This window comes from Odocoileus virginianus, chromosome 18, assembly GCF_023699985.2.
Source record: "Odocoileus virginianus isolate 20LAN1187 ecotype Illinois chromosome 18, Ovbor_1.2, whole genome shotgun sequence".
NCBI classification, from domain to species: domain Eukaryota; kingdom Metazoa; phylum Chordata; class Mammalia; order Artiodactyla; family Cervidae; genus Odocoileus; species Odocoileus virginianus.
In genome coordinates, this window is record NC_069691.1 from 3945194 (window position 1) to 3962241 (window position 17048).

Here is a 17048-nt window from a genome sequence, read left to right on the forward strand (position 1 = left end):
GCTCAGTCGTGTCCGACTCTTTGCGACCCCGTGAATCACAGCATGCCAGGCCTCCCTGTCCATCACCAACTCCCAGAGTTTACTCAAACTCATGTCTGTTGAGTCGGTGATGCCATCCAGCAATCTCATCCTCTGTTGTCCCCTTCTCCTCCTGCCTTCAATCCCTCCCAGCATCAGGGTCTTTTCCAATGAGTCAACTCTTCGCATGAGGTGGCCAAAGTACTGGAGTTTCAGCTTCAGCATCAGTCCTTCCAATGAACACCCAAGACTGCTCTCCTTTAGGATGGACTGGTTGGATCTCCTTGCAGTCCAAGGGACTCTCAAGAGTCTTCTCCAACACCCCAGTTCAAAAACATCAATTCTTCAGCGCTCAGCTTTCTTCACAGTCCAACTCTCACATCCATACGTGACCACTGGCAATACCATAGCCTTGACTAGATGAACCTTTGTTGGCAAAGTAATGTCTCTGCTTTTTAATATGCTATCTAGGTTGGTCATAACTTTCCTTCTAAAGAGTAAGTGTCTTAATTTCATGGCTGCAGTCACCATCTTCAGTGATTGGAATTTTTGCATACTAATATTTTTTTTTAACTTATTTGTTGGCTTTTGACCATGTAGCTTTGCATCATTTTTTAGTGGTTGTCCCAGTGATTATAATTTACATACTGAGCTTTTACAGTCTATTTAAATTTAATATTTTATCACTTAAAGTAAAACACAGGAGCCTTACAACCACAAATTTTCCTTTATCATGTCCTTTTATCAGTATCTTATGTATTACATCTATAAATACAGTATTGTAATTGTTACTTTCAACATTCATAGGTGTTTTAAAGTACTTAAGAGTAGAAAAATAGTCTGTTTATCCTGACATTTACCCCTTCTGTTGTTCTTCCTTAGTTTTTTAAGTTCCACATTTCTTTCTGGGATCATGTCTCTTCAGCCAAAAGAGCTTCCTTTAGCATTTCTTTCAGACCTGAAAGAAATACTAAAATTATCTTAGTTTTCTTTCTTATGAGAATGTTTTTAGTTAATCTTCATTTTTTAATACTTTAAAATTAAGATATAGTTGATGTACAATGTAGTAAATTATAAGTGTACAACAGTGATTTATGTTTTAAGTCTCCATTTATAGTTACTGTAGAATATTGGCCATATTCCCTGTGTTATATAATATATTCTGTAGCTTTATTTTGTACGTAATAGTTTACACCTCTTAATCCTCTGTTCCCATATTGCCCCTTCCCTCTTCTCTCTCCTAACTGGCAATCACTTTGTTCTCTATATGTGAGTCTGTTTCCCTTTTGTTTTATTTACTAGTTTGTTTTGTTTTTTTTTAGATCCACACAGTATTTACCTTTCTCTGTCTTATTTCACTTAGCATAAATACCCTCTAAATCCATCTTAAGGTTAGTCAAGTTAGTCATCTTAAAGTTAGTTGTTGCAAATGGCAAAATTTCATTCTCTTTTATGGCTGACTAGTATTCCATTGTATATATATATACCACATCTTCTTTATGCATTCATCTGTCGATGGACATTTAGGTTGCTTCCATATCTTTGCAAATATTGCTGCTATGAACACTAGGGTGCATATTAGTTCATCTTCATTTTTGAAGGACGTTTTAACTGGCTATAGCATTGTGGATTTTTAACACTTTAAAGATGTTATTACACTGTCTTCTGGCCTGTGTGGTTTTTGATGAGAAATTCAGTCATTCGAACTGTAACAGTATTTTTCTTTCATTGTTTTCAAGATTTCTTTATCTTTGGTTTTAAGAAGCTTGATTATGATGTGTCTGGACATTATTTTCTTTTAATTTGTCCTATATGGGGCTCATTGAATGCTTTCAATTTGTAAATTTATGACTTGTTAAATTTGGGTGATTTTCAAGCCATTGTTTCTGAAATTATTATGAAGTCCTTAGAATTATAGAACTCATAAAGATATATTAGCTAAAATTATATTTCCAGATCCTTGAATAACCTTAGAAGCCTAATAATTAAGCAAATGACTAAGTTAATTAATAAACTGTCTTTGGATACCAGAATTATATCTAAGAAACAGATGCAAAAATACTACTCACTAAACATAATTTTGATTTACCCTCATTTCTTGGAATGGCAATATATTAACAAATATGAAAAAATATGCAAATTCACTGGATGATTACTTGCTACTTTAGTTTTCTTAAGATGATATGTAGTAGATGCCCTTGGAAAAGCTAGCTAAATCTTTCTTGCTTCTCTGTCTTCTAGTTTTCTCCCTATGTCTGGAGAAAGGAAAAGTTGGTTACTTTAAGATGATCATTAATATAATTGGTTGACTATTCTAGGCATTTTTTCCCTGTTTCTTCAGTAGCTATAACAGTGCTGTCGACATACACCAAAGCACACAGTTAAAATTTGTTGAATTGACTGTGGCAGTGACAGTGAAGATAAAAACCTAAGATCAAATCTAAAATATCTTTAAATATATCTTTAAAGATATTTTAGGGGTATAACACAAAGTACCCCTTTCCCAAATTAAAAACATTTGTTTTCTGGGGTGTGGGTGAAAGTGAAGTGAAAGTGAAGTCCGCTCAGTCCTATCTGACTCTTTGTGACCCCGTGGACAGTAGCCTACCAGTCTCCTCTGTCCATGAGAATCTACAGGCAAAAATACTGGAGTGGGTTGCCATTTCCTTCTCCAGGGGATCTTCCCGACCCAGGCTGGGTCTCCCTGGGTCTCCTGCATTGCAGGCAGATGCTTTAGCCTGTGAGCCAGGGTATGGTATTACCTTTCTAAGTTAGAGGAGAGGGGGGAAGCTTACAGAAAGACAAAATTCCAATAAAGAATTTGCTAGGACTGGGAGCATAAGGAAAGAGGACACTAAAAGAAAAAAAAAATCCAAAAAAGGGATTAAAATGGATAAAAGGAAGGACAAATGAAAAGACAGTTGAAAAGACACTGAATGTGATGGATAAAAGATAGCATTTTGAGATGCTATCCTGTACCAATAAATGTTTTATTATTAGAAAAAGAACTTCCAAGGATGATGGGACCATCAGTTACCAACCATTTAAAATACTAATGATGGGTAGGATTCACATTTGTGCTTCAGACACAGATTCACCTCAACAGCTTCTCATTCTCTTTCCCCTCTTCCTTCTCCTCCTCACCTCTGCTCCTTCCTTCCCATCCCCTCAGGACTGCATGTGCACACACCCACAAAGATCAGAAAATCTGTAGAGAAATGCACCCACGCAGACATTTATACCTAGAGATACATATGGTCTGATATAGGAGACCCATCTCCACAGTTCATGCACACGTGATGCAGAAAAATACACCCACAAAGAGATATCCACAACCTTAGTTTCCACACAAAGACAACATGAAATCTAAACCTCATTTCATTAAGATCGAATATATACAGAATAAAATGTACCCAGAGTAAAATAAATATTTCAGAAATCCCTCTGCTATTTCCACATACTGTTAACAGAGGTTCCAGCAGTTTTATGCATGCTAGCTCCTGCATGTGGATCACTCTCTCTTTCCAGTTTCACAAATTAAAATCCTCTCTCTGCTTCAAGCAGCAAGTTAAATGCTGTTTTCTACATCATGAAGCTTTCCCAGATCACTTCAGCCAAAAATAATCCCTCTTCTCTTTGAAGGAGACTCATCTAGCAGTTTATCTATATCAGACACATTCTGAGATATTTTGAGTATTTTTGTGTGTGCATGCATGCTCAGTCATGTCCAACTCTTTGCGACCCCATGGACTGGAGCCCACCAGGCTCCTCTGTCCATGGAATTTTCCAGGCAAGAATACTGAAGTGGGTTGCCATTTTCTTCTCTGACTGTTATTTCCTACTTTAAAGTTATCGGGATTCACTTCTGGATAAACTTTTTTGCCCCCACCCAATGCTTTATTCTATAAACAGTCTGCAATAGATACTACTCTGAAACTCCAATGCAAGTCTGGACCCAGACTTGCTCTTAGGTTCTTGTTTTAGGTTCCTTTTATTTATGGTGGCCCTTCTTTTAAAAAATGACCGGACATGTGAGTAGACTTCGCCACCTGATGCGAAGAACTGACTCATTTCCAAACACCTGATGCTGGGAAAGATTGAAGGCAGGCGGAGAAGGGGACGACAGAGGATGAGATGGTTGGATGGCATCACTGACACAAAGGATGGGAGTTTGAGTTAAACTCCAGGAGTTGGTGATGGACAGGGAGGCCTGGTGTGCTGCAGTCACGGGGGAGCAAAGAGTCGGACTGACTGAGCGACTGAACTGACTGAACTGACTCTGTACTAGTGGGAGGAACACAAGAGGAAGGCAGCTTAGGCTGAGAAGCAGTGGTGCTGCTCTCCCCTGTGAGAAGGCTGGGGACTGTGGTCATTGCAGGAACCTGATGTTTACAACAGCCCTCCCTACCTCTGCAGTTGGTCAGCAGGGTGGAGAGAAATGGAAAGGAGGGAGAACTAGGAGCCAAGTGTTCCTCAGCTGTGAAGTAGAAAGACTACATCTTAACAAGGTTCTCTGAGCCAATTGGTCTCTTCTGGAAACCCACTGTATGTAAACTGAATTATCAACTATAATTAAATTGAAAAGAATCTAAGGCATAAGTCATCATGCTAATGTACTAGTTTTCACTGGAAAATATAATCGCAAAGGACCTGGCGTACTCCCACCTGCTGGTCAGGTCATTCTCTTTGTATAGGCTTGTTTACTTTGAAAGTCACATTCTAGTCAGGAGGTACTTGATGAGGCTGTAATCAAACCTGGAGTGTGAATGGGGCACTCAGATGCTAATGTCACTGAGCTGTGACAGCCCGATGCCTGAGGGGCATAACCGATGAGAAGCAGGTATGATCTGGATGACACTGGACACCTTTGGACCCAGACTTGCTCTTAGGTTCTTGTTTTAGGTTCCTTTTATTTATAGTGGCCCTTCTTTTAAAAAATGACTGGACATGTGAGTAGACTGCAGTTTCAAACATCTTGTAATCATATGGTGTTTCTGTATTCTCTCAGTTTGATTGGATTGAAGGTTGCAAGGCTTAGTGGAGTTTAGAAACTAACTATCCATCACTAAGTTGCTATATGACTTCAGACAAACGTTACTTAATCCTGTCCGTTTTGTGTCCCCATGGACTGCAGCACACCAGGCCTTCCTGTCCATCGCCAACTCCTGGAGTTTACTCCAACTCACATCCATTGAGTCGGTGATGCCATCCAGCCATCTCATCCTCTGTCATCCCCTTCTCCTCCTGCCTTCAATCTTTCACAGCACTGGGGACTTCTCAAATGAGTCAGTTTTCCCATCAGGTGGCCAAAGTATTGGAGCTTCAGCTTCAGCATCAGTCCTTCCAATGAATATTCAGGACTGATTTCCTTTAGGATGGACTGGTTGGATCTCCTTGCAGTCTAAGGGACTCTCAAGAGTCTTCTCCAGCACCACAGTTCAAAAGCATCAATTCTTCGGTGCTCAGCTTTCTTTATAGTCCAGTTCTCACATCCATACATGACTACTGGAAAAACCATAGCTTTGATTAGATGGACCTTTGTTGGCAAAGTAGTGTTTCTGCTTTTTATTATGCTATCTAGGTTGGTCATAGCTTTTCTTCCAAGGAGCAAGTGTCTTTTAATTTCATGGCTGCAGTCACCATCTGCAGTAACTTTACTTTACTTATAGGTGATTCAGTTTCCTCATATATAACTTGGAATAGTAATACCTGGGTCTGGGTTGATGATAAGGACTGAATGAGGTGATGTGTAAAGGGCCTGGCACATAGTAATTTTTCTCTGTCAGAATCGATTCTCCTTTCTTCCTTGTGTTCCTGAATTCTTAACTTCTGTTTATAGACCACTGTCTAAGTTAGGTCATGGCCAGAGATGGTCAAACTCACCTATTATAGGAGGAATTTTTAAATAAGAGTTGCTTTAAATTTGATCCAGCAATCCCACTTTTGGTTATATATCTGAAAGAAACAAAATCACTCTCTCAGAGATATCTGAACACCCGTGCCCATTGCAGTATTATTTTTAATAACCAAGACTTGGAACAATCTAAGCATCTGTTGGCAGATGAATGGATATAGAATATGATTCATGGAATATTTTTCAGCCATAAAAAAGAAGGAAACCCTGCCATTTGCAACAATATGGATGGCCCTTAACAGCATTATGCTAAGTGAACTATATCTCAAGACAGAGGATGACAAATACTATATGATCCTACTTATGTGTGGAATCTAAACATAAATGACCGAACTCGTTCAGAGAATAGATTGGTGGTCACGGAGAGGGAGTGGGGGAAATGGATGAAGATGATCAAGGGGTACAGAATTCGTTACAAGATTAATAAGTTCTGGAGTATGTATAGTGATAAGTATAGAATAAGTGATAAGTATAGAATAAGTTCTGATGTATGTATAGTGTGATGACTGTAGTTAACGATATTATGTATTTGAAAGTTGCCAAAAGAGTAGATCTTAAAAGTTCTTATTACGGGAAAAAAATATCTAAGTGAGGTGATGAACGTTAACTAAACTTATTGTAGTAACCATTTCACAATGCCTGCATATAACGAATTATTATATTGTTTACCTCACCTTAAACTAATACAGTGCTATGTGCCAGTTGTATATCAATAAAACTGGGGTTGGAGGAAGAATTCTTGCTCTCTGGAGTCCCGTTGCTCCCAAGTACACACCCAAAGCCCGGTGTTCTGTTGCTTGAGGAATATTTTTGACACTTATTGAATACATAGGTTTCAAGACTCTGCTCATAGAAATTCTGATTCATTAAGTCTGGGGTGAGGCCAGGAAATCTATATTTTGCCAAGCCTCCCAGTATTTGTGATGTAAGGCCAGAATTGGGAGGCAGTGTAACAGATGGCCGTTTAGTTTCTGTCACAGGCTCCTTGGGGCACGTTGGGCAGGCATGTGCTGCCCTCTGGTGCCTCTGTCTGCTTACTACACTTCTGCCCAGCGAAGCGGCTGCTGTGGAGCGCTGCTGGTCTTGCTGATACTTCTCTGAGGCTTCCTGTCTAACTCCCTGTCCAACACTCGGGCAATAAAAATGCTAGTGTCTAAAATGTTGCTTCTGCATGGCAGCAACTGTGCCTCTCTGTCCCCATCATCTGAGACATCTAAAGATGTTCACTAGTGTTTTCTGAGAATGAGCCACAGCAAAGCTCCTTCATAAGGCTTGTGTGGAGGGACAAAATCACACTAGTGTCCTGTGAGGATTTTTCTTTATTGGCCTATGATATGACCCATGTTGCATGTGAATCAGCAATCCCGAACAGTTTCCTGAAGAAATTCTACTGTTATCATTGTGGCACTGTAGCGTTATTATGAGAGCAAGGTCCAGCTTTAGCAAGTTTTCTCGACACAGACTAATCTGAAGCCTTTGCAGATTTTGAAGGACTCTGTGTAGAGTCCACAGAGGCCTTTGATGTACTTCATCTCCCTTGTTTGCCATTCACGGCAGGCCGTGTGACGATCCATGTCCACATCATCAAAAGTGACAGTGTGTTCATTAGGCAAATACGCCCTTGTTTAGGAAGACGCTGGTCCCTCTGTCCCATCCACACAAGCACCCTCCGTCAGTAGATGCCAGATCAGTAGATAAGCCTACACTAAAGGCCTGGGCTGCAGAAAGGTATAAGGTTGTCTCCGGCTCCACCTCCTCAGCGCTGAGACGGAAGAGCAAGGCCTGGGTAAGTTGCAGCAGCGTGGCCTGGCGGGGTGACGGCGGCCGTGGATCACCTCTAAGGGGAATAGTATGCAGGTTGGAGCTGGTACCAAGTTTGCCAAATTTGGTGATTTTGTCTGGGGCAAAGAGGCTACTGGGAGACTGAGCAGTGTTGCAGTAGCTGCTACCGGAAGCAGGAGTGGGTTGGGTAGGAGATGGAGTGTTGTGGACACCTCCTCTTTGTCCCATTGGTAACCCCGGGGTCCTGGGGATGTCTGAAAGTACGACACGTGACACTGGACCATAAGACTGGGGTGGGGGAGGACCCTGAGCACCACACAGTGCCACCCTGGGTCAGGTCAATGGGAGACTTGACGGCGCTTGCAGCGGCAGAGCAGGAAGCAGGAGCTTGGTTGGGGAGGAATAATGACAATTGTAAAAATTCCAGTCACTTTTTAGGTATCTTGACTTGCTGCTAAAAAGCCAATGCAAGCTGCTTTTTAACTAATTATTAATAACCTGTCATTTGGGCTTCCTGGGTGGCTCAGATGGTAAAGAATCCAGCTGCAATGCAGGAGACCTGCATTCGATCCCTGAGGGGAAGATCCCCTGGAGGAGGGAATGGCAGCTGATTCCAGTATTCTTGCCTGGAGAATTCCATGGACAGAGGAGCCTGGCAGGCTACAGTCCATGGGGTCACAAAGAGTCGGACATGACCGAGTGACTAACACATATACACAACCTGTCATTTAGTTCTCTTTAATTGGAAATGTCTTCTCATTCCTGTATTATGGAGTTTACAAGTTTAGGAAAAATGTTGAAATGGCTCAAATTCATTTCATTTTCAGGGTGAGACTCTTCTTAAATTATCTTAAATTTAAGGATCTATTTTGTTTTTATTTTGTTCTGTGAAAAAGGACATTGAAGAAAAATATTCAGTAATCTGTTTCTTTGCCAAATTATATTCAGAACATTCTTCCTTATAGATAGCAAAAAAAAAAAAAAATTCCTCATGCTGATTTTTTTTTTTTTTAGCCCTTTGTTTCTTAAATTGTGGTAAAATATACACAACATGAACTTTACTCTTTTAACCACTTTTAAGTGTGCATCAGTGACATTAGTACATTCACAGTGCTGTGCAGCCATCACCACCATCCATTCTCAGAACCTTTTCATCATCTCATACAGAAATTTCGTACCCATTAAATAACACCTTACACCCTTCTCTCCCAGCTCCTAGTAATGCTGGTTCTTGATTCGACCCTTTTAAAAAAATTTTTGGCTGTGCTGGGTCTTCGTTGCTGCGCACAGTCTTTGTCTAGTTGTGGCGAGCAGGGGCTGCTCTCTGGTTGTGGTGTGCGGGCTTCTCACTGTGCGGGCGTCTCTTGCTGTGGAGCACGGGCTCTAGAGCACTCAGTAATTGCAGCTATTGGGCTCTAGGGCATGGGCTCAGTAGCTGTGGTCCATGGGCTTAGTTGCCCCCTGACATATGGAATCTTCCCGGACCAGGGATTGAACTCACGTCCCTGCGTTGGCAGGCAAATTCTCAACCACTGGACCACCAGGAAAGTCCTGATTCAACTCTTAATAAGGTGGATTTTTGATTGTGAATTAGTTTTGTCTTTGAAACTAGATTTTTAAGTGACTTGAGAGCAGGCAGGTAATATAACTCAAATGTCTTTGCACCTTTGAGACTGGGCAGCTTAGGGATGAACAGATTGTTGGCTTACCACACCGTTCAGTAGTAGATTGAATGCTGGAGGAAGAACCAAATAGCCTCTTCAGAGGTTTTGAGCCTGAGAATTTGGGTGCTATGGGACCATTCTCATGGGGGCAAGAACGTCTTAGGAAATTCAGAAATCCTGGAGTCTTGGAGGCATATCACAATGTTGACAGGGATCATGAAGTTAACATTAATATGCAAATCAGTGGACATGGGGATGGGGGTTACTAAGATTGAACAGAGAAAAGCTTGACCTGCCTGAAGGTGTTCAGATTCAGATTTTCATAAACATTTCAGCCAACCACTTCAGCCATGGTGGATTCGTCCCATGAGCCCAAGTTTGTAGTCCTTAGTCTTGCCAGTAACCCACCTCCATGAGTGGATACTCCACAGGATACCACTGAGATCTGTAAAGGCCATTCTGGAAAACCAAGCTTCAGAAGTGAGCCTCTTTCATGTTCCTCCTTGGAAGGCACTGTTTACAGTTTCTTCTCGTCCGTCAAAAGCTTGATCACATAGACTGGGAGGACTCCTTTAACTCTCAGAAAGTTATTTAAAAGAACAGAAACTATGTCCTTTTCTTGCCACAATAATCACAGTCCTTTTCATGACTGCCCACCTATTGCCTGTGACATCAAACTTCACTGTCTAAGACTTAACAGGATAATGTATACACTGTCCTCTTGTGTGTTTCCTAGTTATCTTCTCAGAACAGTGATATATATAGTTCATGGAGTCTGTCTGACCAATCTCCTGTCTCTCTTTTAGGGCATGCAGTGTACATAAAGACTCAGTTATCTGGGGATAGATGCCAGACTGTTATCTGAGAGCTGAAGGCTGAGCCATCAGGATAGAAAGAATGGAGAGGGCATGAAGGAGTATTTACTTCCTGTGACTTGGCTTCTTTAGGCTCAGGCTCTGCAACCCATGTCATCAACCAGACACGCTCACCTTAACACTGTGTAGCATGAGCTTCTCCTAGACAAATAAAGGTCTGTGATGCCATGCATGACTTAGGAAACAGGCGGGCTTTGTGATGCAGTCTGCTGGCTTGGTTCTATGCTCTGTGAGGCTTGGATGATAGGTCTAGAATTTGGAGGCGTTAGGTTCTAAGACCCATAAAGCCTAGGAAGCCTAGGAAGAGGGATGGCTAGTAAGGTTTAGATGATGTTGAGCCCTACTTTTATTTTGTGGGATGTTGGATATCCCTTTTACACTTATGGCTCCATCATTATTATTGCATTAATTATTTGGCAAGTGAAAAAGAAACACCAAGATTTAAAGTTGCGACCTAACAGGAACTGCTGCCGGGTAGGGAAACACTTTGACCATGACTGAACCAATTACGCCTCAGACAAGGTTTTATCCCTTCACTGTCTCTCATTACCCTTATCCCTGCTTTTTTCTTTTTTAAATGGAGAAAGTTTCCTGACTGGATCCCAGTACACCTTCAGATTTGGGTGATCCTTTCAGCTGGTCGACTTTTAGGGCCTTGGATGGCCAAAGTCCTTTGTCTACTAGACCACCCGTCCTTTATTCCATTTCCCCCTTTCTCTTATCTTATTCTGATTTCCCACAGAACTTGTTCAGGGAAGGGGGGTGGAGGTATGGCATGTGAAGAGCTTTGGAATGAATTAGAAGAAGAGAAAGGAAATGATGGGGTGAAAAAGGTAGAGCAGGGAAAAGGTATAGAATTGTAGCAGAAGAAGTCTGGGAAATATTTGCAGGTTTTGTCTCAGTTTAGACATGAAAAGAAGAGGGTGCCCCAGCTTCACACTCTCTTTTGTCTTTAAGCGTCACCAGAAAGTCAAACAAAGGGCTAAAGAGAAAACACCAAGAGGTAAAGTCCCAGTCTCTGCTCTGACTTCTCTCCCCTGGGGGTGAGACTTCCATGGACCCTGGCTTCAGTGACCCCTGGTGCCAGGCGCGGGGTGCTCTAACCATTGCTCCAGTTGACAGATCCTCCCAGAAGACTCTTTGGGTGGGAAATGAGAACCTGGGAATGTTCCAAAATTCTCCACCTTACCCCTGGGAGTGAAGAGGAAGTAGGGAGACGTCCTCTACTGTGTCGTTTACCACTTTTATGACCCAGTAGAGGTCGTTTCATCTCTCAGTCTTGTTTTCCATAAAATGGGCATCTGATGATGCGGTCTCACTCATAGTGTGGTTGTGAAGATAAACGAGAGTAGGTCTAGGAGAGCACATCATAGCTGGTTAAGCTGTACCCAGATGTGCCCTCAGAGTGCTGACAGGGGAGGGGGCTTGTCTGCAGTCTCCTGTCATTCAGTGCCTTCAACTTGCTGTTGGATGTCCCTGAAACCCCTCCTGTTCTGTGTAACACTGTCTCCTGGTTTCTCAGCTAGGAGACATTCCCGGAAAGAAGCTGACAAGCCGTGGGGGATGCTTTCGATCATGCGAAGGTAATCTCTTGCTCTTTGCAGTCTCCCACCTCCAAAGTGGCCTGTAGTGATTTCTGTGTTTGGCCTGGGGCAGGGGTGGGGAGAAGGGGAATGGCCGAGCGGGAGCCAGACACAGGAGCCTGGAGCCCTGGGTGAGGGTTGTGGGAGGAGAAGGTGGGGTCTGATATCTCAGTGGAGAGGGGTCTTCAGCTGTGCTCTGGGCTAGGCTCACAAAAGTGCTGGAAGTCAGGATTTAACTATGTGGGTTTTCTCCCAGCCCTGAGACAAGTTACCCAGTCAGGAGAATGGATAGTTAAGTGCATAAATGAGTCATCATTTTCATATTCTCTTTACAGCCACACCCTTTCAAGGGCAGACCCCTGGACCCTGCTGACATTACCTCCTCTGGTTCTGTCTTCAGGGAGGCCAGTTCCTGGACAACCCTCAGGCAGGAGCTTGTCATATTATCCCCTTCTTAAGAGCTCTGCAGAATGAGGAATTGGCTCCTGAGAGATGTTGTTTGCACCTCCTAATCCCCAGAATGCAGAGTTCCCACAAGGACTTCCGTGGCCCCAAGTGAGGCTGACTCCAGGTTCTACCTGGTGATGTTGCTGGTGCTGCCCCATCAGTAACCACTGGCTCTCCCACCTGCCTGGTTCCCTTCTCCTAGTTCAGCTTCTCAGCACAAGTCAGCAGAGAGCTCACTCACCTCCCAGTTTCTCAAGGCCCTGTGTTCCCACCAGTTGTCTGAGACCTTGTCCAGTTTAGTTAGCCCTAACCTGCTGAATGTTTCTGCAGAAAAGCAATGGTAATAACAGCCTGGGGTTAGAAAGCAATAGCTCACAGGTCTGTCTCAGTCCACACACTGGCAAAGAGGCAGATGTTGCTGCATCGGTAACAAGCAATTGCCGTGCTTCCCTTCCCAGCCAGGGCTGGCTTCCTCAGGAAGGGAGTGTGCGGCGGCTCCTGTGTGCAGACCCCTGCTGCCAAATCTGCAATTCTGTGGCTCTGGAGATTCAGCAGTTGATATCGGGTGAGACTACTCTGACCACCCCTACTTCATCCAGGCCATCGCAGGGCTCCTCTTGCCTAGAGGTTTTGTCCATGTCCAGTCTCTGTTTTGACCAGAGTCGGGATTCCCTGCCCTTCAAACAGCTTTCACTTCCATCAGCAACCCGCACAGTGTCACAACTAACAACTCAGAAATCCGTAACCCTGTCAGCTGCCAAGTCAGCCACTAAGCCAGCCACCAAGTCTGCCAGCGCAATCAGCATCCGCCAATACTGGGCTGGTCACCAGCAGCTAAGGCAGGAATGTCGAGGGCCAGAGTTGCCCTTGGATGCAGGAGCTCTGTCTTCTTCGAGCCTTGAAGAGCCTAGGATTCCTGTGAACCAGCATGTCAAGAAGAGCAACTCTGAAGGTATTCTGAAGAAACAAGGTCAGTAGCCCTTGAAAATCTGATTCCCTTTCTTTCCCTGAACACCAGGCTCACAAACCTAAAATACCCTATTATCTTGATTCCCTTCGCCTAATGTTCCCGTCTCCCCCAGTTGCTGATATATCTTTAAGTATTTTTATGTAAATGCATGCATTTCTATCTATACCTGAGGGTTCCCAAGATTTTGGAAGATTCCTGTGGCAACTTATGTCATACCGCCCCCAAATTTTCCAATCCTGGGTGGAAACACTACCGTTTCTTTCATCATGAATGCTACCTCTAAGACCTCTGTTGAAAAGATGAGTTTTTATCTCCCCTGACCTGAGGTTCATCAGAACCTGAGGTTCTACCCAAACTTTCTGTTTTTGAAGGATCCACTGTGGACCCTGTGCAAATATCACGGCAAACAAATCCCAAACCCTGTGATCCTGGCTCTACCCTCTTCCACATTTCAGTTTGTAAGTCGTCTCTGTCCACTGCTTGGGGGATGCACTGAGGCCTCAGTGTGCTGGCTGCAGCAGAACACAGCTGTCTTTCCATGGTTCCTCTTTTCTGCACATTGAGTCCCTGGTCTACTCCTAAATGTCTTGCCCCCAAAGGTGATCCCGATCTCTTTTTTTCCCCCAATGATTTATTAATCTCCAGACTGTCTAAAATTTCCTCTACCTCAGTTAGACCCACGTTCTTCCTACTCCCCTGAATTTGGGCTTCTTCATTTTTCTATCAGCGAGCCTCAATCAATACCCCATTTTTGACTCTGGTCAAGTGTGAAGCCTTGCATTGGCACCTCCACTTCAGTGGCAGCTCCAGCTTCCACGGGGTTTGCTAGCTGTTGCCCAGAGATCTCTGTAGATGTAGCAAACCCTGCAGCCTAAGTCCTGAGATGTGTTGAAGCCTGTCTCCTGAGACCCAGGGGCCTACCTGTTTGGAGAAGTCCATTTAAAAATCCTCAGGAGGCAAGGTAGTATTTTTATGGAGCATGCTCCGAGCTGCTGGAGTTCCACCTTTAGAAGTGGTTTATTTGGCAATTTAATTTACCATTGCTGGGGTCTGCCCCAGAAGATCCAGCAGTCCCTCCAGTTGCTACTCTCCCCTGATGACCAGCAGCCTCTGTCCCAGGGCAGCACACTGACCAGTATGAGTGTACCCTAGCCTGCAGACCTGGAGACCTGAGGGGATAGTGACCTCTTCTGATCTGTTGTGGCCAACAGGGCCAGCCCATAGTTGCTTGTCCAGGCCATGGTGATGTTGCAGAGCCATCTTGACTAAAGATGTGAGAAAATCTGCTAGGGGATTGTCCCTACCCACATCTGTTGGAACATCTGCAGCAGTTGGAACTTAAATCACTGGGTCCACAGAATTCCAGGGGCCCTGGAAGCAGCTCAGTTCCCTGCACCCCAGAAAAGAAGCCTCTAGACCCAGAGGCAGTGGTCCGTCCCTGCACGGATCAGGAAGTGATGCCCTGAACGCTGTCAGGCCTGAACCAGCAGCAGTAAGCCTCACCAGAGGCTGTTACCAGTCACCTTGTTGAGATAATTCCCTGCACTCAAAGCTTCAGAGAACCACAGAGAAGGCGTGCGGTCCCAGTCTCTCTCCATCCAGAGAGAGCATTTGCTCTGCCAGGGTTCTAGCAGGGACACTTTTAAGTTGAACCCCCAAGAGCCCCTGACTTCTCAAATGTATCTCCAGGATCTTTCTCAGGTAAAATTGTGGTTTGGCCAGGATGGTTGCCTTGAGTGAGTAGGGACTAGCAAGGTTCTGTCTGGATCTGTAGAGCCACCATCTCCAAACTCTCAGCTTAGAGCTCCCTGTCCGTGCCTTCACCAGCATCTCCCTCATCTTGAGTTCCTAGAGCATCCTCCAAGATTCCGTGGGGCCAAAGGAGTAGATGGGAATGGTCTGTAAGGCTGTTAGAGCAAGGTGAATGATCTCACCCAAACAAGGACTCCTGCGAATGCCGTGTCCGGAGGTGTTCAGGGCTTAAAGGGCCAGACCTTACAGGACCAACTTTGCTGTTCCACAGTCTGCATTTAAAGGACCCACATATTTTTCAGATCCAAAATTTGTAGGGTCAAAATTTACAGGGCCACCCTTTCTAGGCGCAAGAGCTGCACGATCTGTCTTTACATACTTGTGAGTGTGATACTCACAAGAGCCCTATCCTTCCAGAAGCTGTAGAAGCCGACCTGAGAAATAAGCTGAAGCATTTTACAGACTGGATTAACCCTAACACGAAAGATCAAGGGCATAAGGAATGCATCCTCCGCTGTAAGGATGAGAAAGTGGCCAAAACCAAGACAAAAAAGGCTGAGAAGAGTCCACCTCCCACCAAACGCCCCATGAAGGGAGCTAAGTTGGAGAAGGAGGAGGGCTTCTTTGACACGCTCCAGTGCCTGGACAGTGAGTCCCAGCGACAGTCTGTGCAGTCCGTGCAGTCCGGCCAGTCCTGTTTCCTGCCCCTCTCCAGGGGCAGCTCCAGGCGCAGTCCTCTGCTGACTCGTGCCACTCAGCCAGAAAATCCAACCCAAGTCTCCACGTGCACCTCAGCAGAAGGCTCTCGTCTACCCCAGAAGAGTACCCAGTCCAGGAAGAAGGAGCTCAGAGGTTCCCAGACTTCTGCATCCTCCTGAAAATGCTGTCGTCATCATTTCCATTAATATTCTGGTGAGGCAGGACCCTCTCCAAATAAACTCTATACCTTTAAGCAAAGAACCACCTGTTTGTGCCTCCTTGTTTTCAGCGTGGTATGTGATGGAGAGAGTAGAGGCATTAGATTGTACACCCCATATGGTATAGGAGCTTAAACCCATTTCACAGGTAGGTAAGCATTCCACCTGACTCTTTCATCTCCACCTTGGACTGTGGATAGAGGGACCTGAGCACAGAAGGAAGACTCTTATCTAAGGTACGCTGAAGGTAAAGATCATGCTTGACTTCTGTCCTGGCTTCCCTGCTATCTTTGGGCCCCAGAGGAGCAAATTGTGCATGATGATAGTACAAGAAGTGATAGCTAGGAATCCAGTGCATTTTTGGCACAGTTCATCGATAACTACTATATATTCCCACAATCTGGAGGGAAGGCTTTTACAGGAGTGTTGCAGTGCTTCTTCTTTGAGGAGGTGCTTTGTGTTTATCAAAAGCACATAGCTAATATGACAGATGTCAGAAGCAAATTATAGAATCTCCCTTCTCTGTACCTTGTTGTTATTGATTGGATTTTAAGAGGTAACCTGTCTGGGAGCTTGCTATAGCTCTGTTGCCTCTTTGACCCTCATTGCCTTTCAGTTGCATGGAATAAATGCCTCCTAGGATGAAAATAAGTTGATGATAATGTCGCCAAAGAGTCACAATAAAAATGACTTTGAGAATCATCTTGCATTCAACAATTAAAATATTTGAGTACTTACTGCGTGCCAGAAACTATGTCAGACACAGCAGTCACCTAAAACATAGGCCTCGCCTCCATGGAGATCATTGTCTTATGTTGTAGACAGTCTCACATGCCCAAATTGTCTAATCAGAACTGTATATCCTTGGATATCCAGCATTTATTTCAGAAATGAACTGATTCCTCGTACCACCCCTACCACCCAATCAATCACACATACCAGACCTGCTCCCACATCAGCTAATGGCACCTTTCTCTTGCCAGTTCAGGCCAAAATATTGGTGTCATCCTTCACTTTTGCTTCTAAAAAGTCTGCTTCTGGCCTATCAATAAATCCAGTTGTTTCTACCTTCAAAATTCAAAAAGCAATTCCTTCTTGTCTCCTCTGCTGCTCCCAGTACTACACT

General features: G+C 44.0%; 1 protein-coding gene across 6 annotated transcripts in view; it reads left to right on the top strand.

Annotated features, from left to right (window-relative positions):
- Positions 1–16404, top strand: part of SPATA31F3 (SPATA31 subfamily F member 3) — a 67101-nt gene extending 50697 nt beyond the window's left edge. For 2 of the 6 annotated variants that reach the window (XM_070480306.1, XM_070480305.1), the window contains exons 2-4: positions 11776–11836; positions 12742–13253; positions 15423–16404. In XM_070480306.1, coding sequence (XP_070336407.1) covers positions 11817–11836; positions 12742–13253; positions 15423–15883 — 993 coding nt within the window. In that variant the 5' untranslated portion in view covers positions 11776–11816 and the 3' untranslated portion in view covers positions 15884–16404. Of the gene's footprint in view, positions 1–10462; positions 10728–11210; positions 11257–11775; positions 11837–12741; positions 13254–15422 lie in introns of those variants that run through there. The other 4 variants (XM_020880463.2, XM_020880464.2, XM_020880462.2 and 1 more) reach the window with 4 other exon arrangements.
- The last annotated feature ends 644 nt before the right edge of the window (positions 16405–17048 follow it).